The 24,481-nt window shown below is 56.4% G+C and overlaps 1 protein-coding gene across 2 annotated transcripts; it reads right to left on the minus strand.

Annotated features, from left to right (window-relative positions):
- Positions 1–338: 338 nt before the first annotated feature.
- LOC124528100 (tripartite motif-containing protein 26) lies at positions 339–24,481 on the minus strand. Of its 2 annotated transcripts, XM_047101460.1 has the most exons (9): positions 24,374–24,468; positions 20,434–20,464; positions 13,670–14,137; positions 13,478–13,573; positions 11,654–11,884; positions 7,851–7,873; positions 7,340–7,455; positions 6,389–6,421; positions 339–6,028 (listed from the first exon to the last, which is right to left on the minus strand). In XM_047101460.1, exons 3-9 carry the CDS (start codon positions 14,105–14,107, stop codon positions 5,346–5,348), a joined length of 1,620 nt encoding a protein of 539 aa, XP_046957416.1. In that variant the 5' UTR covers positions 14,108–14,137; positions 20,434–20,464; positions 24,374–24,468; the 3' UTR covers positions 339–5,345. The 2 variants fall into 2 exon arrangements, with proteins under 2 accessions (XP_046957416.1, XP_046957415.1); XM_047101459.1 differs by lacking the exon at positions 20,434–20,464 and having other exon boundaries at positions 24,374–24,481.

The raw sequence follows: 24,481 nt of genomic DNA on the forward strand, positions 1-24,481 counted from the left end.
GTCAGGTGCCCACTTAGCAGCATTGTTGTCACAGTGCGAGACTGGAAACAACACAGATGTGGGACAAAGCTGTGAATAATAGCATCATGTAGATGAAGGTGTGTTCCCAGTTAAAACTTTCCAAGGTCTTCTGTTGCTGGAAGGACAGAGGGACATTGATATGCTTTATTTTTTGTTAATTCAAGTATGCATGTAAAATTTTATAGATAAAGAGAGAGAAAATATGTAACTTCCAAACCAGGAGAGGAGAAACAATGGAATAAAGAAAACCAACCCAACAAAGATTAAAAAAAAAAAGTACAAAAAAAGATTAAAAATAATATACTGGGCAATGATAGTGATGGGAAAGTTGATGTAACTGTATTACTATCAGAGAAAACATACTTCAATGCAAGAAGTATTATTTGGTGCAAGAAACAGGGACACTACATTCTGGTAAAAGGAACAATTTATCTGGAAACTAACAATTCTAAGCTCTAACACATCTAACAATTCATGGTCAGTTACAAAAAGAACTTAATAGCAGATTTTAAAACACATTTCTTTCAGTCACTGAAAAGGCAAAAAAAATTGTAAAGATATATAGAATATTTGAGGCACAAAATAAGATTTCCGGAATAAAGATACAGTGTATTGGAATAACAAAATAAAGTTCATCTAATGATCACATGTGGAACCATAGACTTAACAGGAAACAGTCTTTTTGAACATTCATGGAACATTAGGAAAAGAGTGACCAGGACCTAGGTACCAAAGTCAGACAGGAGTATCATTGTCAGAGCAAAACATTGCATGCCTGCCCCCCCCCCCCATTTGTTTCAAACTTTTTTCCATGTCTAAGTTTTGACCTTCTCTTTCTGCCCTGTTCCCCTGCTCCTAACCTGTGGAATCCTCGTGCTAGGGCCTGGGGACCTCTCCTGCTTGTTCTGAGGAGGGTCTGGCCATGGGTGTCCACGGCAACATCACCATTCAGGGTGTGGGGCTGCAGGGAAGCCTCTAACCACGACCACGCGCTCTGTGCTCTGCTGTCATAGAGCTGATCTTGCCCATGTTAGCCGTAACGAGGCTTTCTTCCAGGGTTCTTCAGCTCCAGCCGTTAACGACTGCAGTCTGTAGAATCTGGTGAAACTTTTAGTCTGTACAGTGCCTGCTTTATTACATGATTTTCTTGCCAGACAATAACGGCCCAGGTAATAACTGAATAATCATGTTTTCTAAAAGTATAAATGCCTGAAAGGTTTATTTATTAATCCGAAGCATCTAACCTCTCCAGTTCCACCTGCTGCTTCGCCGGGCTCCTTCTCACCTGGCTGGCTGCTGCTCCTTCCTCTGCCTGGCCCTCTGGCAGGTGCTGGGGCACCCCAGGGGCCAGCACGGCCCTCCCCCGAGCTGACTTCACTCTCACCCAGGGGTCAGCTCACCCTAGGGTCAGCATGGCCCTCCCCAGTGCTGACCTTCACTCTCACCCCAGGGGCCAGCACGGCCCTCCCCCGAGCTGACTTCACTCTCACCCAGGGGTCAGCTCACTCTAGGGTCAGCATGGCCCTCCCCAGTGCTGACCTTCACTCTCACCCCAGGGGCCAGCACGGCCCTCCCCCGTGCTGACGTCACACTCACCCCAGGGGTCAGCACAGCCCCTCGCCAGTGCTGACTTCAGGCTCACATGGTCCAGCATGAGTCGCCTCTGCTGACCTCTCCCTGCTGTCCAATATCACACTCCAGACACCCCATCTTCCTGTGCCCAGCTTGTCCCTGCCTTGTGACTCTGGCTGGTGCCATCCTAGAATTCCTTCTCGGAATTTGGATTTCAGCTTTAATGCCACCTTCTGAGAGAGGCGCTGACCATCTGGCTTACTACACATCATCCTCCTATCTTAGGTCTCTGCAGGGTGCTAACTGCTGTTGTATTTTCTACTCTCACTCACTGCCCATTACCCTCCACTAGAATATCAACTCCATGCAGGGACTTTGTTTACTTTATTGCTATTGTAACCTAGACACATCCTGGCTTCTCACAGGCACTCAGTAAACGAATTCAGGAGCTATACGAAGGCGGCAAAGAATAGACTTGAGAGAACAGAGAAAATGAAGGAGAGAAAAACCATCAAGAAATAATTCAGTAATGTTTCCCAGAACCGAAAGCTTATGAATTTCTAGAATGACAGGGTCCACTGAGTTAATTAGCACCATGGTGGGGGAAGGTTGGACACATACATCCCGATGTTTACAAATTCAAAAACTCGACTTACATGCCCCATTTCTCAGGAAGCTAGGGGGTGGTGTTTCACCAGAAGGAAGTAAATGAAGAAGAGGGAAAAAATAGGATAAGAAAACGAAACCAAAGCCAGGGTTCCAATACGGCAGAGAAGAGAGAGCCAGGAGGCTGGGCACAGGTGAGGGGCACAGGTGAGGGGCAGCCGTCCCAGACTGAAGGTCAGGAGGCGGCAGAGACGGTACTGAGAAGAGAACCTGGGAAGTGAGCACCCTGAGGGACCCTGACTCCCAGCCAAGTCTTTGGGGTTCAGTTAGTAACAAGGATGTAGGAGATGAAGCAAAAGGGGAGAAAGAAGCAATTACAGCAGGGAAGACGAAGCCGCACAGGAAGGAAAAGCAGCCACGTTTGCCAGTGGTCCAGGTGTGAACTGCTTTCACAGACACCGGACTCAGCTGCCTGAGCTCAGGGTGGGTGGGGATGGGAGCCCAGAGCTCGACCCCCTCCTGCCGTGGGGGGTGGGAGGGCAGGCAGTGTTCTTTGTCCTTTGTGGGAACACGGAAGGCAGACTGGACCATATGTGTAGTTGCAGCTCACGTATAAAAACTACTTACAAAATAGAAAGGTTCCAGAGAACTTGCTGAGTAAGTACCCTGCTGGTAACTTTCTGTTCTAAGATGGTGTCACCCAGTATGCAGTTTTGTTTATGACTTTGCAAGGCCGTTTTATGCTGACACTTGCTCGTCTACAGATTATCCTGGAAGTATGACCCTTGTGAGACTCGGTAAAGCAACAATGACCTGAAGGCATTCATATTTTGTTCAAATGGAAATGTTCCCTATTTAATAACTATGAGCTTTTAATTATACAATGATCACCTTAAAACATTTCAGAAACCTCATTATATAAAAATTCTTTCCAAGAAAGGAGAAAAGGCATTTTGAGAATTATGAAAATTTTCCATAAATAAAAGATTAGTAGAGTATAATTTCAGGGAACAATTCACATCAACCAACAAAATAAATTTTCAAGAATTTCAAGCATATGCTGGTGATTATTGTCTCTCAGGACTCAAATGCAGATTAACTGATCTTATTATAACTGATAACGCACATTGTATGTCTATAATTGACACATTTTGCATATCTGTATTTGGAAAGAAAAGTAAAAAGAACAATTAAATAAAAAGGGAGAACCTAAATGAGTCATAAACGAGATCTTGAAGGGGCTTTATCCCACTCTTCTGTTTCCACCTTTAATATGGCAGTTTAAAAAAATCAGAAAGAGGCCAGAACAGAGAGTTGAATGTGTCACACAGCAGGACAGAGTCTCTGCTGTATTTCCTTTGGGCACTGCTTATTTTCTGAGGAAAGATTCTGGGAGTGCCATCAATGTCACCTTCTCACAGCCCCATCATGCACTCTGCGGATGCTGGGGCTCAACCAAGGGCTGGCCCCGTGGGAAGGCAGGTAAGGGGGCTTTTGTCTGGGGGAGCAGAAATGACAGCACATGTGCAACAGTGTGTGAGCAAGCAGTGTGTGCGCAAACAGCATGAGAGCAAAGTGTGTGCAGACAGCATGTGAGCAAACAGCGTATGTGCAAAGAATGTGTGTGCAGACAACAGCGTGTGTGCCAACAGCCTGTGAACAAAGAGTGTGTGTACAAACAGAGGACAGTGTTATGTGCAAAGAGTGTGTGAGCAAATGGTGGGCAGAGCTGCAGGTACACGTCCCAGAAGGGGTGGGGGAGCAAAGCCTGGGGCCACTGTCCGTGGAACCTCTCTGTAGCCAGACTAAGAAGGTCTGGGGGTATCTGAGTTATAATAAAATATGTGTAAACCCAGGCTGCTCATTCATCAAGTTTTTATTAAGCACCTACTATGTGCCCACACTGCAGGCGGTGCCGCAGGGAGTGCAGAGGAGAAGACACGGTCTCCACCCTCCGGGACCTTACAAACCTAGAGGCAGGATCAGGTGGATGTGTGACCCGGCAGCACGGGACACATGCATGGGGCAAGTCCCAGACAGTGTGGAGGCCAGTGGCTGGGGACACGTGGTCTCTGGGGCAGGCTGCTGGCAGGCTGTGGGGCTGGCCACGAGAGGGCCCTGGACACAGGCTGGGACGGGGCTGGGCCTGGGCGTACGAGGCCAGGCTCTAACCTTCTCCTGACCCGAGGACCCGGTGACCTCTCCTGTGCCCACCACCGCCCTTCTCCCAGGAGAACAGACTGTGTGTGTGGAGTCAGGCGCGACACAGGCTTCCTGCTTCGTAGCCTGCAGCAGACTTGTCCAGGCTGCCAGGGAGGGGACCGGATTCCAGGTGTGGCTTCAGCGGTATTTGCCCTGGTGCTTTCAGAGGACTGGTCAAGAGCAGGATATTCTGGACGCCCTGGACAATCTGCCTCCTGTGGCCACACCCACGGGTTATATTGATCACTGGTCACAAGTGGTGAACCAAAGCCACACGTACGCAGATCCTTCCCCCAAGTCCACAGGTCCTCCAGGGGGTCCCGCCTTCTTCAATGCACACACATCAGACGCTCAGCTCTCTCCTGGAGAAGCATGGAGCCCATGCTGACCCCCGACTCGGCGGCACTCCAGGAGGCTTATTACGCAGCCCGGAAACCGTGGCGGGCTTTTGACCTGTCCACTAGCGTGCGTGTGGGTGCTTGAGACTCTTGAGCTGGGGGGCAGTGCGGCTGTCTCAAGTGCCGGGGAACGCAGGCAGCAGAGAGGGTCTGGGCAAGCGGGAAGCATGTGGACTGGGCCTCACAGTCACCTGCTTTTTCCTAGGAAGAGTCAGCGTGGGATGCTGGACGGGTCAGCAGAACACTGCTTCTCCTCTAACTCAGCATGGAGAGTGCAGAGCTGGGTCAAAGGCAGTGGGCAGAAGAGGGGCCCCGTGGCCCTCGGGTTGGAAGTGTGCATGGGGAGCCCCGGGGGCTGGGGGAAGAGCCTGACTACGGCTGTATGGCACAGCAGCAGCACTGAGCGAGCCTTCACGGGCCCCGGCCATGGGGGGCGGAGGCCCACCTGCTCCAGGTGCGATGGCCAGACACCCCATTCCCAGCACAGTCCAGGGCTCCCAGGGGAGGGGGGCGTCGGGGGTCATGGACTGGGGGGGGGCGCGGGGCTCAGGGTCTCAGCAGGAGGCGTGTCCCAGGCCACTTGAGCCACAGGAAGGGTACCAGGCGCCGGGTGAAGGTGGCCGTGAACGTGTAGATGAGCTCTTGTGACTCGGCGTTGGTGAAGGTCACGGTGCCCCCCTCGTAGTCCAGGGCGATGCCCACCCTCCGCGGCCGCAGCGCAGGGAAGAGCTCAGCCTCGGGGTCAGTATTGGCCCAGATGCCCGCAGACGAGAGGCGCAGGGCCCATACCCCATCCTCTGGCCGCAGGGACACGTCTCCCTTCCTCTTCACAGAGTCTCTGGCCACCCCCACCATGCAGCTTTCCAGGACCTCCTCCCCCTCCTCCTCCTCCTCCTCCTCCTCCTCCCCCAAAGACTCCTCATCCTCATCTGTCTCCCAGTCTTCATACCCGTCCCCGTAGCCGGCCTCCTCCTCCTCCTCCTCCTCCTCCCCCTCCTCCTCCTCCTCCCCCTCCTCCTCCTCCTCGGACCAGCCCTCCCTGTCCACCTCCACCTCCCAGTACACCTTGCCCCAGGTGAAGCCCTTACTTCCCAGCACACCCGGCTCACAGTCAAACTGATGCGGGTGCAGGTAAGTGCTCTGGTACAGGCCGCTGTACGTCACACACTTCCAGTCCTCTGACAGCTGCAGGTACCCGCTGGCCGACTGCGGGTCCAAGGTGACACTCACTGCGGGGACAGCAGAACCAGGAGTCACCGGTAGGCGGGAGGCAGGTCTCCAGGGCTGGCCACTGAATAAGCCCAGGGGGACCAATCCCAGCTCAGGGGCATGCAGGACACGACCTGACAGCAGGGCCTGGGGCACACACGGCCTCTGGCCAGTTGCATGTCTTGCAGAGGAGGGTCAGACGATCAAGTACAGGCCTCTGTGGCTGATTACAGACACAACGCGGGGGCTCAGGCCAGCAGCTGGGAAATCTCGCTGCAAGAGGGAGGGGCCAGGGACAGCAGGACCAGGGTGCCTCTCTGGGGGGAGGGCGTTCTTTTTCTCTACAGGAGGTGAACTGGGACAGCCCTTCGGACACTTACCCGTCTTGTATTCCAAGTCTCTAAGCAGCTTCCCTGGGGAGGAAAAACACAGCAGTGACCCTTGAGCCCCACACACGTATGGGCCTGTGTCCTACTAGGACAGGAATCATTTCCTGACAGGCCCCCATCCCTGAGACCCAAGAAGAGAAGAGAAAACAACCAGCAGACCCAGGAGTAAGGCCGAACAAGGTGACAGCAAGGAGCTGATTCCACTCCTCCAAACAGAGCCCTGGCTCTGGACTCGATCCGCGATTCCCAGCTCTTGACCCCCCACCCCCGTGCCCTCCCTGCCCGGCTCCTGATCCCCACCCCCACGCTCTTCCTGCCCGGCTCCTGACTCTCACCCCAGTGCCCTCCCTGCCCGGCTCCTGACTCTCACCCCAGTGCCCTCCCTGCCCGGCTCCTGACTCTCACACCAGTGCCCTCCCTGTCCGGCTCCCAACTCGATCCGCGACTCCCAGCTCCTGACCCCCCACCCCGTGCCCTCCCTGCCCAGCTCCTGACCCCCACCCCAGTGCCCTCCCTGCCCAGATCCTGATCCCCACCCCCGTGCCCTCCCTGCCCAGCTCCCGACTCAATTCACAACTCCCAGCTCCTGACCCCCCACCCCCATGCCCTCCCTGCCCGGCTCCTGACTCAATCCGCAACTCCCAGCTCCTGACCCCCCACCCCAGTGCCCTCCCTGCCCAGCTCCTGATCCCCACCCCTATGCCCTTCCTGCCCAGCTCCCGACTCGATTCACGACTCCCAGCTCCTGACCCCCCATGCCAGTGCCCTCCCTGCCCGGCTCCTGACGCTCACCCCTGTGCCCTCCCTGCCTGGCTCCCGACTCGATTCGCGACTCCCAGCTCCTGACCCCCCACGCCAGTGCCCTCCCTGCCTGGCTTCTGATCCCCGACCCCAATGCCTCCCGGCCTGACTCCTACCCTAGTGCCCCACCCTGGCCCTCACCTTGGAACTCTCTTAGTCCTCGCTGCAGAGACAGCACTTTTTCTGAGAATTCTCCTGTCTTTTTTTTTACCACTCGAGCAATGGGTTTCCCAATCCAGAACTTCTTCCGCGGATACCTAGGGAAATGACACAGGGACGCTGTTACTTAGGTCCCCCTGCATTTCTTTCAATTCTCACAACAATTATGAAGCGGGAAGGACAGGTATGACCATCCCCACTCAAATGACAGAAAACCAGGGGCTCAGAGGCAGAGGGGACTGCCTGCAGCTGAACCAGGACTTGAGACCACCTACAGACTGGACATCCGTGCTGCTGTGCACTGGGCCCCTGGTCACCTGTCCTGTCTCCACCCAGCACAGCTGGGGTCACGCAGAACCCGCAAGCCTGCACTTCTCAAGGATGTGCTCTTGCTCCCCAGCAGGGAAGGTGGTGGGAAGAGCCACAGGACACGGACACCATCAAACAGGTCAGGTTAGTAGAAGGGCAGGGGGGACACAGGGAACTCTCTTACCTGTTCAAGAAGTCCCTGCTGTCCTGGAAGGAGAAAGCACAGCGTCAGTGGGGTTCGATCAGACCCCACTCACAGGTCACAGGTCACAGGTCTGTTAGGAGCCAGGGCACCCATGCACAGTCCCTTCCCCATGGCTCTGGCACCCAGTGGCATGGCTGGGTCAAGAGGTTGTGGCTCATGATGTGTGTGGTGCCTCCTCCCCTTCTTCCTTTATTTTTGTTTTGTTTTGTTTTTTTAGTTTTTAAAAAATGTTTATTTATTTTTGAGAGAGAGCACGAGCAGGGGAGGGGCAGAGAGAGAGGGAGACACAGAATCCAAAGCAGGCTCCAGGCTCTGAGCAGTCAGCACAGAGCCCGATGCGGGGCTCGAACTCATGGACCTCGAGATCATGACCTGAGCTGAAGTTGGACGTTTAACCGACTGAGCCACCCAGGCACCCCCTGCCCCTATTTCCTTTGAAGAGCAGAAGCCCTGGGATCACAGTGGGCAGACTGCCACCCAGCATAAGACTACACTTCCCAGATGACTTTGTGGTCAGGCCTGGTCACATGACCGAGTGCAGCCAATGGGATGTGAAAGGAAGCAGAGAGGAAATTTTGGGGTGCTGTCGTAGCTGAGACCCACACCCCTTGAAGCAGGTGGAACCAGCAGGTAGAGGCACCCAGCCTCCAGGATAACCTCACGGTTGGCCGCCCGGTTCCTGGAAGAAGGGAAAGTGTTCTCTCTGAGCCAGGGTACTGGGTTTGACACTGCAGCTGCCCTAATGCCCCAGTCCTGCAGACTGGGGCAGAGGGGGCAGCGGGGACACAGACGGGTACACAGACAGGACACTGATGGCAGGCAGGGGAGGCCGGGCCCCGTCCTTGAAGCGCTTGTCTAGAGACTAGCTGTGAGTGTCCAGTAAATCCTTCTAATCTGTCCCCCCCCCGACACGTACACCACGGCCAGCTCAGAGAGGCCACGAATGCACCCGCGTGGCCAGCAGGTGTGCCAGCATGTGGGCACAGGGCCGCGGGTCCAGATTCATGGGGCGGAATCCCCAGCAGCACAGAGGCCGGCCAAGGCCATCTCTTCATACACCTGGAGGGCCTGCCTTGCTGTCTCTCCCTGAGGCTGCTGGCCCGGAACAGACAGCATTTTCCTGGAGGAGACCCTGGGGGCTCCACCGCAGACACACAGGCCCAACTGCACACCAGCAAGTGAGACCATCCCAGGCCTCCTCCTGACTCGGGGAGGGGGAGGAAGATCAAGCACACCCTTCCAGAGGCCGCTGAACCCTGGTCAACGGGTGGGACTCCTCAAAGAGGCTCTGAGCCCTGATCAGGGAGGCGGGACACCTCAGAGAGGCTGTGAGCCTTGATCAGGGAGGCGGGACTCCTCAGAGAGGCACTGAGCCCTGATCAGGGAGGCGGGACACCTCAGAGAGGCTCTGAACCCTGATCAGGGAGGCGGGACTCCTCAGAGAGGCACTGAGCCCTGATCAGGGAGGCGGGACACCTCAGAGAGGCTGTGAGCCTTGATCAGGGAGGCGGGACTCCTCAGAGAGGCACTGAGCCCTGATCAGGGAGGCGGGACTCCTCAGAGAGGCACTGAGCCCTGATCAGGGAGGCGGGACTCCTCAGAGAGGCACTGAGCCCTGATCAGGGAGGCGGGACACCTCAGAGAGGCTCTGAACCCTGATCAGGGAGGGAGCACTCCTCAGAGAGGCCGCTGAACCCTGGTCAGGGAGGCGGGACTCCTCAAAGAGGCTGTGAGCCCTGATCAGGGAGGTGGAACTCCTCAGAGAGGCACTGAGCCCTGATCAGGGAGGTGGGACTCCTCAGAGAGGCACTGAGCCCTGATCAGGGAGGTGGGACACCTCAGAGAGGCTGTGAGCCCTGATCAGGGAGGGGGCACTCCTCAGACAGGCTCAGGAGCAGGGAGTCACAGAGTTGTTTCAGGTCAGGACTCTCCCCCTGACAGCATCCAAGCTGCCTCCTCCAGGAAGTGCTCCAGAGGCTCCCTGCCTGCTCTCTGACTTTTCCTCTGGGGGTAACTACAGTTGCAGAAAAAACCTCACCCATCTCAGTCTCCTTCCCCAGCTGCCCATATCCTCTAGTCCTTCAGGTCCCTGAGAGGAGCTGCCATTCAGCTCGTGCTCAGCCCCCCACCCAGGCTGCGTCTGCTCCAAACCACAAGAATCAGCCCCCACTGGACTGGCTAGCAGGCAGACTTGTGAACGATAGAGTTGAGGACAGGAGCAGTCATGGAAAGAGCAATGACCTTCCCTTCCACTTCCACAGCACTTTCTAAAATTCTTACACTTTTTTTCGTAGAAAATTTGCTTTTTGAAGTGACAGCATATGCCAGTCATGTCATCTTACATTCACCTGACTGCTGGAATACGTGGGGGCAGTGGGGTTATCCTGCTTACGTCTCGGGAGAGAAAACCCAGGCCTGAGAATCAGTGAGTGTCTCAGGTACCCCAGGTAAGCAGTAGGGCAGAGACCCAGTGGTGAGTGTCCCAGGACCCACAGGTGAGCGGTGGGGCAGAGACCTAGTGGTGAGTGTCCCAGGACCCGCAGGTGAGTGGTGGGGCAGAGACCTAGTGGGTGCGTGTCCCCAGGTCCCACAGGTGAGCAGTGGGGCAGAGACCTAGTGGTGAGTGTCCCCAGGTCCCCCAGGTGAGCAGTGGGGCAGAGACCTAGTGGTGAGTGTCCCAGGTCCCGCAGGTGAGCGGTGGGGTAGGGACCTAGTGGTGAGTGTCCCAAGGTCCCACAGATGAGCGGTGGGGCAGAGACCTAGTGGGTGCGTGTCCCCAGGTCCCGCAGGTGAGCGGTGGGGTAGGGACCTAGTGGTGAGTGTCCCCAGGTCCCCCAGGTGACCGGTGGGGCAGAGACCTAGTGGGTGCGTGTCCCCAGGCCCTGCAGGTGAGCGGTGGGGCAGACCTAGTGGTGAGTGTCCCCAGGTCCCGCAGGTGAGCGGTGGGGCAGAGACCCAGTGGTGAGTGTCCCAGGTCCCGCAGGTGAGCGGTGGGGTAGGGACCTAGTGGTGAGTGTCCCCAGGTCCCCCAGGTGAGCGGTGGGGCAGAGACCTAGTGGTGAGTGTCCCAGGTCCCGCAGGTGAGCGGTGGGGTAGGGACCTAGTGGTGAGTGTCCCCAGGTCCCCCAGGTGAGCGGTGGGGCAGAGACCTAGTAGGTGCGTGTCCCCAGGTCCCGTAGGTGAGCGGTGGGGCAGAGACCTAGTGGTGAGTGTCCCCAGGTCCCGCAGGTGAGCGGTGGGGCAGAGACCCAGTGGTGAGTGTCCCAGGTCCCGCAGGTGAGCGGTGGGGTAGGGACCTAGTGGTGAGTGTCCCAGGTCCTGCAGGTGAGCGGTGGGGCAGAGACCTAGTGGGTGCGTGTCCCCAGGTCCCGTAGGTGAGCGGTGGGGCAGAGACCTAGTGGTGAGTGTCCCCAGGTCCCCCAGGTGAGCGGTGGGGTAGAGACCTAGTGGTGAGTGTCCCAGGTCCCCCAGGTGAGCGGTGGGGCAGAGACCTAGTGGGTGAGTGTCCCCAGGACCCGCAGGTGAGCGGTGGGGCAGAGACCTAGTGGTGAGTGTCCCCAGGACCCGCAGGTGAGCGGTGGGGCAGAGACCTAGTGGGTGCGTGTCCTCAGGTCCCGCAGGTGAGCAGTGGGGCAGAGACCCAGTGGTGAGTGCCCCAGGTCCTGCAGGTGAGCGGTGGGGCAGAGACCTAGTGGGTGAGTGTCCCCAGGACCCGCAGGTGAGCGGTGGGGCAGAGACCCAGCGCTCTGGCCTCCCGCCCCTACCCTGGGAAGGTTGCTCACCTGCATGAGCTCTGCTGCTGGCTGCTGGGCCTTGCCCTCCAGCTCAGAGATGAGCAGCGCTAGCCGGGCCAGCTCTGAGACACCCTTGGTCTTGTACTTCTCTCTACCCTCTGTGAGCTCCTGCTCCAGTTTCGCCAGTTGGTCCAGCAAGTGCCGCTCCCGCTCCCTCAGGAACTGGTGGCTCTGCTCAAACTCAGCCACTATGTCCTGCCTCTGGTCCTGGAGCTTCTTCTGCGGGCACAAGAAGGGGAGAAGGGCATGACTCCTCTGCTGTGGAGTGGAGAATCCCCGCAGGCTCTGCTCCTGCCCCCATCCAGGGCCCCCCCCAGCTTATGTCTGACGTACAAAATATGTCCCCGAGCTCTGCCTCATTGGACTGTATCCTATTCCCTCAGTGAAACCATGGAATATCTGTGTTCAGGGACCATGTCCTCTCCTGCGTCCACATCTCCCTGCTTAGTGCAGGCTGGAGTCTGGCCAGAGTCAGAACCCCTGTTGACTGATGTCCATGCACAGTCAGGGCACAGGGGCTCCTTGGACTTGGGCCAGCTCCTGCCTCACTCTTCTCCCCCAGGGTCTCATCATTCGCTGTGGGGCCTCCATATCCCTGCAGCACACAGCTCCCTGACACTGACGCTCCCCCAGGAACCTGGAACATGTCCTCCTGACCCGTTCCTAATCATGCACGTGCTGTGCTGCTTCTGCATTCTGACTGTGGGCGGCGGTCCTGGGACAGGACTCAGCATCCACAGTGTTCTCAGAGCCGCTCAGGCCGTCCCTGGCCTCCTCCCTCTTCCCAAACCCTCCGGCTCCCCTCCACCGTCAGAATCTCATCTCCCTCCCCCTCTGACAGGAAGGACTCAGCCAGGCCATCCCTAGCACAACAGCGGCAGCTGCCAGACGGGACCCACAACTATGGTGAGTCACACAGAAGGAACCTTAGCTGACACAGGGCCACTCCTGCAGTAGATGAGGACGCCAGCCCAAAGCCACCCTCCCGGCAGGGTTTCCACTGCTCAGCCTCCCGGCACAGCCTCCACTGCTCACCCTCCCCTGCTCACCCTCCCCTGCTCAGCCTTCCCAGCACAGCCTCCCCTGCTCAGCCTTCCCAGCACAGCCTCCCCTGCTCAGCCTTTCCTGCTTGGCCTCCACTGCTCAGCCTCCCAGGAAGGGTCTCCACTGCTCAGCCTCCCAGCAGAGCCTCTCCTGCTTGGCTTCCACTGCTCAGCCTCCCCTGCTCAGCCTTCCCAGCACAGCCTCCCCTGCTCAGCCTTTCCTGCTTGGCCTCCACTGCTCAGCCTCCCAGGAAGGGTCTCCACTGCTCAGCCTCCCAGCAGAGCCTCTCCTGCTTGGCTTCCACTGCTCAGCCTCCCCTGCTCAGCCTTCCAGCACAGCTTTCCCTGGTCAGCCTCCTGGCAGGGCCTCCCCTGCTTGGCCTCTCCTGCTCAGCCTCCTGGCAGAGCCTCCCCTGCTCAGCCTCTCCTGCTTGGCCTCCACTGCTCGGCCTCCCCTGCTTAGCCTCTGAACAGGGCCTTCTCTGCTCAGCCTCCCCTGCTCAGCCTCCTGGCAGAGCCTCCCCTGCTCAGCCACTCCTGCTTGGTCTCCCCTGCTCAGCCTCCCAGCACAGCCTCCCGGCAGAGCCTCCCCTGCTCAGCCTCCCAGCACAGCCTCCCCTGGTCAGCCTCCCCGCAGAGCCTCCCCTGGTCAGACTCCCGGCAGGGCCTCCCCTGCTCAGCCTCCCGGCACAGCCTCCCCTGCACAGCCTCCCAGCTCCCCCTCCGCACAGCCAGCTGCCTCAGGCTTTGTGCTGACAGCCTCACTTACCAGGGCGGTGAGGATGTCGGCTTCTCCCTTTGCCTGAAAGCCCTGAATCTTGTCTCTGTCTCTCCTGAGGGTGCTCAGGTGGTTCAGGATCTTCTCCTGTGGGGAGACGGGCGGTGGGGACAGGTGGGTGCTCCGGGTTGGGGAGGGAGGTGGGGCCGCGGGGCGTGTGGGGGAGGGGCGTGGAGGGCTCACCCTGTGGGGCTGGGCAGCCTTCTCCACGAGGACGGCCGAGTGGGGCCGGTGCTCCCGAGACTCGCGGCACATGACGCACAGAAGCTTGCCGTCGTCCTGGCAGTAATAGTGCAGCTTCTCGCGGTGCCGCTCGCACAGCCTGCCGTCCGCCTGCTCCCGGGCCCCCTCTCCGGGCTGCCTGTCCTTGTCCACCTGCAGCCGCTCGATGTTCTCCACCAGGCTGGCCAGCTGCCACACGGGCCGGATACTCTCCTTCCTGAAGGGCTTCTTGCAGAGTGGGCAGACGGGCCGGCCGCCCGGGGCCGGGCGCACGTCGCTGGTGCAGACGCGGCAGAACACGTGGCCGCAGTCGATGGTCACGGGGTCCCGCAGGTAGTCCAGGCAGATGGAGCAGGTCACCTCCTCCTCCAGGCTGCGCAGTGGGGCCGACGTGGCCATGGCGTCCTCGGCTCACGGGGGCTTCTTTGCCTTGGGGACCAGACACGGTGTCAAGAGCGGGCGGGGCTGGGGCGCAGAGTGGCAGCCCACACTGCCGGGGACAGTCAGCAGAGGCTTACCAGAGCCCACAGCATGCGGGTGAGAGGACCTCACCCACCCTCCAGGCCAGCCCCACATCGTGCACATGAGGAAAGGGAGGCCCAGAGAGGGCACTCTGGTAGGCTGGGGAGCACAGCACCAGCAGCCCAGGCCATGCTGCTGGGGCAGCGCTCTGGCCTAAGACCCTCTCCATCCCTTAGTGTTGGGAAAGTGCTCTGACATACCGAGTGCGACAGAGTAAGACGCGTGTTAACTATGTGGTGGAAGTGTGTTGTAACACACACAGGCCTGTGGTGCCTCCTGTGTGCACGGTGCTCCCTCAGCTGTGCACCGGCTGCACAACCATTCCCGGGGGTGCTCATGCAGGACACTGATGTGGGAGGAGTCCCCGGGTGGCTGGAGAGGACACTCGTCCTGTCTACCCATATGGCCAGGCCCACCTCCTGTCTGGGGAAGGAGCCTCAGCATAGCTGATGAACAGTGGCCCCCTGCCCCTGATTCTGTGTGACAACAGAGACGCCTCTCAAGTACTCTGAGCCTCGGTCTGTTCATCCATAAAATGGGGACACTGATGCTTACCTAGAAGTTTCTACATGGGCGGAGACAAAGGATTACTGAGGGCACAGGACACAGAGGCGGGCACAGAAGTCAGAACCCTTGGTTCCCAAACCTGGTGACAGTTCGAAGCACGAACAGAGCAGGAGAGGAGGTGAGGACGCAGCAGCCACAGTGGCACGTGCTTCAATTACAGTCCCCGAGGGGCAGGGACCAGGACAGGCTGGGGAAGACAGCCAGCCCACAGGGCACATGGGTCACCGCAAGGCTGGAGCAGGCACCTGCAGACACAGGTAAGTCACTACCACTAGTGGCTGTGTGCGGGGAGAGTGTGTCACAGCCCGGTGACGGGGAGGCCCTGCCCTGTGGTGACGAGCTGGGAGGAGTTGGAGATGAACCCCAGAGAAATGACACGGGAATAAGGTCTTGTCCCCGAGATGCAATGCGACAATTACAAGAGTGCCTCATAGGCTGTGAGTACCGTGCGGACGTAAGGGATGCTCCTAATGCTGATGACCAACAGCAGCACGGATTCAGAGGCTGTGGCCTAGAGGGATGCCACGCACACACAGAGCTCACGGGAAAGAACAGACGGCTGTGTCTGGGGTGTCAGCGAGGCTGCGATAGACCCTGGGAACTGCTGGTCCCTCACCAAGAGGAAGCTGGCCGGTGCCGGGCTCTGGCAAGGGGCACCATTACTGTTACTGCTGCTGGGGACGGAACGTGCTGTCCTTGGGGTTGGGACGTACGGCTGCAGCTTGCTTTGAGAACAGCAGACCGCAGGGAGCTTGGTGACAGCACCTCCTGCGCACCTGACCATGGTCACAGCCAGGCCCCATGCCGACACTGCATGAAAATGCCCACACATGTAGCAGATGCATGAGGCTGTCCAGGGGTAACAGAAGACCGCCACGTTGCAACCCGCATTATCAGTAGATGCTACAAGCAAGAAAGGTATTAGGGAACACGGTAAGTCCCATGGTGCTGAAGGCCCTCCCCGTGGATGACCTCCCAATGTGCCCTGATGAGGGGAGGATCTGGTGATCACCCCAAGCAGCGACCAAACCCAGCATCGCTCAGAGAGGTACAGACTGGCACTGGCTTCCCAGTACGGCACCATATGGAACACTCGACATCCCCTGTGAAGGAATCCTGCCAAAAATGTTTGACCTGAAAGGATCTGATGAAGCCTGTAGACCTAGCTTCCAACATACAGAAAAGATGAGGGACAGAGAAACGAGCTAACCCACAGGATAAGGAAACAATCAGATAAATTCAGACTAAACCACAGTATTAGGAAACAATCAGATAAATTCAGAATATAGGACCTTCCACAGGACAACTGGCCCAGCCTTTAAATCAGTCAATGTCATGGGGAAAAAAGCAAAAAACTGTTCTTGACGTAGACCGAAGAGAAATAACAGCCAAATGCAAATACCTTGACTGGATCCTGTTTGTTTGTTAAAAAAAATTTTTTTTTTAACATTTATTTATTTTTGAGAGACAGAGAGAGACAGAGTGTGAATGTGGGGGTGGGGGGGGGGCGGGCAGAGAGAGAGGGAGACCCAGAAGCAGAAGCAGGCTCCAGTCACTGAGCTGTCAGCACAGAGCCCGATGTGAGGCTCGAACCCACAAACCATGAGATCGTGACCTGAGGCGAAGTCTCAAACCCACGGACCGTGAGATCATGACTTGGGCTGCAGTCAGATGCTTAACCGACTGAGCCTCCCAGGCACCCGTTTTGTTTTGGTTTTTTTTAAAGCTACAAAAATAGTTTTGGGACAACTAGAGGAACTCTGACAAAACACAGTACTAGGGGCACCTGGGTGGCTCAGCCGGTTAAGTGACTGACTCTTGAAGTCGGCTCAGGGCATGATCTCATGGTTCATGGGTTTGAGCCCTGGGTCAGGCTCTGAGCTGATAGCATGGAGCCTGCTTGGAATTCTCTCTCTCTCCTTTTCTCTCTGTCCCTTCCCCATTTGTGCTCTCTCTCTCTCTCTCTCTCAAAATAAATAAACATTAAAAAAAGCCTGGGTTCTGGATCATAAAAAATCATCATTAATTTTTAACAGTGTTTACTGAGGTGATGAAGGGGAACATCTACGTTTAGGTGATTCATCCTGCCGTATTTGGGGCTAAGGACTATCACTTTTAAATGGTTCAACGAAACATCATACAAAGTTAGAATCATTTCCTGAGGAGGGCGTTCTGGTTTTCTATCACTTTTAAAGGAATGTGTACAAGGGTCTGGAATGACCAAGGCCGCTGCCCCCTTGTGGATGCTCAGTGTGGGCACACAGGCGGTGGGCCCGGGCAAACCAAAGGTGACATGAATTGTGCGAACCCCATGTCTGTGAGCCTGGCCTGAGCAGGCAATCGAGGCTCGGTGTCTCCATGCACCATCCCACACCCGGTTACACAGATTCCATCCCAAACACACAGCTCACGCTGCCGGTTGCACACACGACTGGATGTGTAAACTGGTCAGTCCAACAACCAAGGGTCACGTCTGGGGCCCCAGAGCCAGGTGACCAGCTTCTCGGGACACTCTTCTGGGAAACTGAGGCTCAGTGAGGTCAAGCAGTGTGCCCAGGGGCACAGCGCTACGGCGGCTCGACTGGATCCTCCTCCTCGGCTGGCTCCCTGGGAAACGCCAGGAGCTCAGGTGAGGCCATCCACATGGAAGCGCTTTGTGAGCTGCCCAGTGTGTGCACTGACCAAAAGCACAGCAGCTCAGATTCGGAGAGGGCTCCAGTGCAGGAGCCTTGGCAGGCTGGACCTGCTCACGCCAGTGAGACTCTGCCCTTTGTCTTGTGCAATGCCTCTGGAACATTCTATGTCATTGGATTCCACAGTATGGAGGGGCAATGGTCCTGCTCTGGGGCAGAAGGAACCACGGAAAGAGCTGGAAACCCTTCCAGGCCATACCATCCACCCAGTCCCCATTACCCTCAGTGAGAATTCTGACACTTGAGATCATTTCGTGGCCTGCCTGGTACCAGCGGCCACGCACCACTGCTCTGGGGTGGCAGGCACACCCCTCGCTCTGCCCCTGCCCTGGCCCAACTGTCCCTTGTTTCTTCATGGAAACCGTCTTCCGCCCCCGCAGGTCCTAACTTCCCCTTCAGCTCTCTGTAGTTCAGCTGCCCCACACTGTCCTCCCTGCCTCCCGCTGCCTTGGGCTCCCGGATGCCACTGAAAGGGACCTGGAAGGCACCAAGTCCCAGCTGTGGGCCTCACGGCCCAGAGCTGCCAGTGGCCTCCAGGCTGCTTGCCAAGCCCACGCGTGGGGTGTAAACAGGAGCCCCTTCTTGCTTGTAATCACAAAGCACTCAGCTGATGGCTCCATTCCCCATGGGAATCCCATTTAAGGGCTCCTGGGGCCCCAGGCTAAGCCCCAATTCTTCATCCGAAATAAGCAAATTCTCCTAGAAGTAAACACCTGTGATGCCTTATAAATCTGGAGACGACAGAATTCAGGGCAAAACCCAAGTGATCTGGATCTGGCTGCGGAGAAGTGGCCGCATCTTGGCTGACGATGGAACCCTCAGGTCCTGCAGCCCTGGCTGTGGCTGGTGGGTGGGCCACAGCGTTGGGGGACACAGGCTGTGCGGCCAGTGCACTCCTGAGGTCACACGTGGGCTACTGTCCCCACAGGACCGGCGTCTGTGGTGCTCTGACACGCAGTGGGGCTGGGCTGAGTTGCTCTGTGAGCAGTGGAAACCCCAGGGCTCAGGGGCTGTGGCAGCCATGGTGGTGGATGGGACAGGCTTTGACGTGCCACTGCAGGCTGTATGTAGCAGGCTGTCACGCTTCCCCCACGTCCCGGACACCTGCTACGTGCCAGGCACCGAGGATACGGCACAGGACAAATGTGGCAAAGTCCCTGCCCTCCCAGAGCTCCAACCAAGTGATGCACGTGCGTGACCCTTTGGAAGCTGAGACTGGAGCTGATTGATACACAGCCCTCCAGGGTTTCCCAACACCTCCTGCCTCTGCTGCTTGTGTTCTGGTCCCCCAGGCCGGCCTCCCGTCCGGCACGCACATTCCACCGCATGTTCAGATGCAGGTGTGCCCACGCGACCAGCCCGGTTAGCACCCTTCGGTGGCTTTCTTCTGGTGCCCCAGGGATCAAGTCAAAACCCCTTCCAGTCCTCCCTGAGGCCGAGGAACCGAGGCCCAGCCCTTGTCTGCAGTCTCATTTCCTGCCACCCCCACCCTAACCCGACCGCATAGCCAACTCAAAACCCTCTCCATGTCCCCCAAAATGCTATGCTCCCTCCTGCCTGAGCCCTTAGAAAATGCTACTCTCTCTGCATTGAACACTATTCCTTTCCCGCTTAGCTGAATGCCACCTCCTCTGGCCATTCTTTCCCGACCAGACAGACTGAGACCACAGGCTCTTTCCCTTACAAAGCCTGAGAGCGTCCCACGCTGTGCCCTGCACTTCTTTGCAGTGCTGAGTCCTGGCTAATGAGCCTCATTACATCTGGACAGAGACTGTCTGCCTTATGCCCAGAATCCAGCCCAGTGCCAGCACCTCCTAGCCAGGAGGTGAAGAAGCACGGGCACAGGGCATCTGATGCACACAGATGCTTCCCACATGTCTGTACAAGGGCAAGCAATTGCAGCCACCTGTCCTTTCCCCTCCACCCAGACGGCGAAGTAGCAGAGGGAGAGAGGGGTGATTTCTCCACATTCTCCACAGCAAGACCAGCAAGACCACATCACCAGCACCCTCCTGTCGAGGTGCCTGGGTCTGGCTGCAGGGATGTAGACACTGGGAGAGGAGGGAGACCCATGTCTGGGGAGACAGATGCCGTGGCATATGTGACACAGGTGACAAATCACTCCCCTCTCATCCTACAGCTGGTACCTCTTCTTGCAGGGGTGGGTATCATCAGCATGTTTGTAAGGTGCATTCATGTGATTGTGAGCTGAGGTCATTCATGTTCATTGCTTTTTGACACTATATTTCTACCTCTGACGAACAGGCACACCTTGGAGATTTGGGGGTTCAGTCATACACTCCCACAGTAAAGTGAAGATCACAATAAAGCAAGTCAAAGCAATCGTTTTGTTCTCCGGTGCATGAAAAAGTTGTGTTTAATAAGTCATACAGAGAAAGACAGATACCATATGTTTTCACTCTTATGTGGATCCTGAGAAACTTAACAGAAGACCAGGGGGAGGGGAAGGGAAAAAAAAAGTTAGAGAGGGAGAGTGTTAAACCATAAGAGACTGTTAAAAACTGAGAACAAACTGAGGGTTGATGGGGGGTGGGAGGGAGGGGAGGGTGGGTGATGGGTAGTGAGGAGGGCACCTGTTGGGAGGAGCACTGGGTGTTGTATAGAAACCAATTTGACAATAAATTTCCTATTAAAAAAAAAAGTTGTGTTTACACTATACTGTCGTTTATGAGGCGTGCAGTCACGTTATGTCTAAGAAGCAACGTACGTTCCCTAATTAAAAATACCGTATGTAAACAATTCCAACTGTTGTCTGAGCTTTCAGGGTAAGTGTCCCCGCTGGTCACAGATCACCATAACAACTGTAACCATAATGCAAAGGTTGGAAATACTGTGAGGATTGCCAAAATGTGACGCCAACATACGAAGCAAGAAAAGGCCGATGGGAAGTGGCATTAAGAGCCTTGCCTGATGTGGGCTTACCTCAAACTTTCCGTTTGTGATAATGCAGTATCTGCAAAGAAAACAGGTATGCATGTAGTCTGCTTCTGATGGCCACCTGGACCGTTTCCTGCTCGGGACAGTTACAAACACGGTTCTGTGAACGTTTCTGCAACCGTGTCCTGGTACACACAAGCAAGCAAACACATCCTTAAGCAGATCAAGCCACACTGTTTCCACACTGACTGTACCACTGTATGCTGCCACCAGCAGGCTACAGGCATCCATGCTGCCCCACGGCCCTGTCAACACCGGGTACTATCAGCTTCTAAACTGTTGCCAGTGTGGAGGATGGGAAACAGGATGTGTGCATATACGTGCGTGATGTGTGCATATGTGTGTGATGTGTGCATATATGCGAGTGACGCTGAAGGCAGAGGGAGGAAGCAAGACGGAGCGCAAGGGAAGCAGCATGAGAGAGGCCGAGCACTGGCTGAGGAGTCCCACCGCAGCAGACGAGAGCAGACGACAGCACGGTGCTCCCTGGTCCTGGCGGTAAGTGCTGCAAGAGCTCGGTCTTTGGGCGAGCGGTCCCCCTAGCTTCCATTCTTCCTTCCTTTGCTAACTCTTCCCAGTTCCCTTCTGGGGATTATGTGCTTAGGGCAGAGCTCTCCCTCAGCTCAAGGGTGGAGCGAGAGAGTGCATGTGATGTCGCCTTGGCCACGGTGCCTGCTTCAGAGGTGAGAACATGACTCAAGGACTGATAGTCACAAGGAGACCTAGTTTAGATGGGGAAAAGATTCTGTGGTTTCTCGAGAACGTGCAAGAGGTGAGGTCATATGGTTTGGAGCTACATGAGCAATTTTGCTAAGCCTGTTTGAGAGTGAAGCCAACCCAGAGAGGAGGTATGAGAAACTGGTTCCTGAGGACATCCTGTAAAACCCTGTATCAAGGTGTGCCTGAAGCCAGATTGACCCTTGAGTTCTGCCATCACGTGAGCCAATAAATGCCCTTTATGCCCAGCCAGATTGGACCTGTGTGTCATTTGAAAAAAAAAAAAAAAAAAAAGGAATCCTGACTGATACAGCACAGGAAGTTGCTGAAGGTTACTAGGCTGAACTATACAAAGCATTTGTGAGGAAAAAAAGAACAACCAAAAAAAAAGCCTATTCATCCAGAGAAGGGCAGACACTGGGCAGCAGTTCCCTCTCTGGCCCCACAGGTGGAATACAACCTGCCAGGACAGCCAGGTCTCCAGCCTGCTCTGGCCCACCACGGCCCTTTCCCACGGCTCCTGGATGGTGCGAGGAAACACCATCAAAACCTTCTTTCACCCCGGGCTGTCCTTCTAACCAAAGCCGACAGTGAGGACTCCTGGGTCAGCACGCAAACCCGGATTTTCACCCAGCTGCAGTCACTCAGATGTAGAGCTTGCGGCTACATTCTTGACCTCTACACAGCTCGGTATCACCAGGAAGACATGGGGGTCGGGGGGAACATCCAGGCCTCTCACAGGGCAAACTGAAACAGACGTTGGCCGAGCACAGCAGCATACCTGATGTGCCACACAAAGTCATGGCCGTTAACAGGAGCAAGCAACGCAGAATAAGCACAGATGAAAGATGGAGGCCAGGCGTCCCCTGTGCTGGTTTTCCACAATTTGGCTATCAGGCAGGAAAGAGCCAGTGATGGGTTAGTGAGATGGAGATATCCTGACTGTTCACTTCCCAGACGACGGAGGGATCTGAGCAACTGGTGAGTGATTTACAACTTTCCGTCAAATTTCAGATGCCCATGGCATCACATTTCAGTCTCTCAAGTGTGATCAGCAGCACATCCTGATTCAGCTGGCAGGATTTGTGTTCTGTGTGGAACATACCTAAACTGACAGCACTGACGATTTGGTGGAACGTAGCAGATGTCCTACAAAGGGCCACCAGGGCCATCCTAACACAGCTCTCGACCTGGGGCTCTCCTGCACTGCATGGCAAACAAAGCCTCCTGCAAGCTGGCCCCCCTGCCCTGAGCCAGGAACGCAGCTGTGTCCTCAGGGCCCCTGCTCCCCACCCCTGGTCCTTGTACCCGCTTTTGTCTCTGCTCCTGCTCATCCCTGAGGACTTGACACAGGCCAGCCCCTCGTGAGACCTTCCCTGTGCTCAGAGCTTAATGGCTCTGCCCAAGGACCACTCCTCGCTGACCCTCTCAGCTCCAGCACTGGGCACAAGGCAGGAGGTCTGTCAACTGTCTCCCGAGCACCACCCTCTTCATGCTCCCCCCACACTTGCCCACCCCTCCCTCCCCCTCAGATGAGACGCTCTGACCACAAACACTTCCCAGATTGCCCCTCGCCTCCCTCGACACACACCGGCTTGGGGAGAAGGTCAACCTTTCATGTCTACCGATCTGGCAGGTGGTACTTCCTCCTGGATGCCACTCAAATTAAGCCTTTATTTTCCAAAACCATTATCTTCCCATTCTCCATCTTTTCTGTTCTGATCCTGGGGCCTAAGGCTGAAGGCGCCCCAAGAAACCTCAGCTTGGACTACGGACTTCCTTCTGCAGTTTGCAGGGTTTTCTGGGGTGGTCAGCCCTTGTCTGAGACCAGTGTGTTGCTCCCTTGCAGGGAAGTGACATCTAAGAAGTCATTCACTGCTCCTGGGCCTCAGTTTCCTTACCACTTCATGAGAAGAATAATAATGTCTTGTCAAGTTCACTGCACTGTGTGAAGTTCAAGTGAAGCATAAAGTGCTTTCAACAGCAAGAAGCTCTATAAACACATGCTAGCAAGGACACAGGAGCCAACTTGACAGGGCACCCAAAAGCCAAAGCTGCAACAATTTGAGCATCAAAATAAAGCAGTATTGGATTATAACCCAAAGTATAAAACAAATATCCACGAGTCCATGCTGATACAAATAAAAGACTGAGTTAATAAATAAGGAACACGAGAGACTAAACTCCCCTGCAGAATTCCAAGTAATATATGTAGATACTTGTCCTCAGGGAGGAGGAGCACACCCCCCTCCTTGGAAGTGGGCTGCACACAGTTGCTCATTTCCAGAGAGTTCAGTATGAAATGTAGTAGAGTGACTTTACACCTGAGGGGCCTGGCTACACGATGCCAACGGGTCACAATCAACAGCACGTCGTACATCGTGTTGACACTGTGGGCGGCCTTCCTCTGGGGTCCTCCACCCAATCACCTGCAGCCAGTCTTAGGAGAAACACATCACAGGGATTCCAGTGGAGGGGCGCCCAGAACACAGATCACCAGGAGGCAGTGAAACTGTCAACATCATCACAAACAAGTCTGAGAAACTGCCACAGCCAAGGGGGCTTAGGGAGCCATGCTGACCAAATGTCACCTCGTGACCTGGATGGGATCATGACACAGAACAAGTGCTTAGGTGAAAACTCAGTCACTCGGAGTAACTATGGACTCTGGCCAATAAGGTATCAATATCGGTTCATCAGCAGTAACAAATGTGCCACATGTAAGATGTTAATAGACGGGAGGAAAGGGTTAGGACCCGTGGGAAGTCACAAACAGGGGCGCACAGGCGGAGCGTGCAGTGTCACAATCCGGGGCGCACACGGGGAGCTTGCGGTGTCACAAGCCGGGGCGCACACGCAGAGCGGGCGGTGTCACACACAACCCGGGGCGCACCGGGAATCTGGAAGCGTCTGCCCCCCCCCCCCCGCCACTTGCTCCTCCAGGATGAACTGACACAGCCTGTTCTCTGAGGCGAACGAGGTATGAAGTCAACCGGGCAGCGCGAACCGGCTGCAGGATGGAGTGAACGTGTAGCTCCAAGCCCGGCGCCTAACCTGGTTCATTCCGACTAAACCCTCCCCCGCCTGGCGGACGAGCAGACGGAAGCAGCCTCGACGCGGGCCCCGGGCCACCTGCCGGCTCCAAGAGGGCCGGGGAGGGCAGTGGCCCCGCACCCAGGCGCACCGTCCCCCCTCCTCGCCGACTCACCCCACCGCCGATCTCCACGCCGCGAGCCCCGGGCCGGGGGCGCTGCTCTCGCTCGGCGGACGGTTCCGGATCGCGATCCCCGCGCGTCCCCGCCGCGCGGTCTCCGGG

This window comes from Lynx rufus, unplaced genomic scaffold, assembly GCF_022079265.1.
Source record: "Lynx rufus isolate CCGP_SWC_20201006 ecotype Redwood Valley unplaced genomic scaffold, mLynRuf1.p SCAF_6, whole genome shotgun sequence".
NCBI classification, from domain to species: Eukaryota; Metazoa; Chordata; class Mammalia; order Carnivora; family Felidae; genus Lynx; species Lynx rufus.

Coding starts and splice junctions, on each gene's coding strand:
- LOC124528100 (XM_047101459.1), bottom strand. CDS start 14,107: ATGGCCACGTCGGCCCCACTGCGCAGCCTGGAGGAGGAGGTGACCTGC. Junction 7,456..7,850: donor AGCAGGGACTTCTTGAACAG/GTAAGAGAGTTC, acceptor TCATTTCCCTAG/GTATCCGCGGAAGAAGTTCT. Junction 6,029..6,388: donor AGACTTGGAATACAAGACGG/GTAAGTGTCCGA, acceptor CTGTCCCCGCAG/TGAGTGTCACCTTGGACCCG.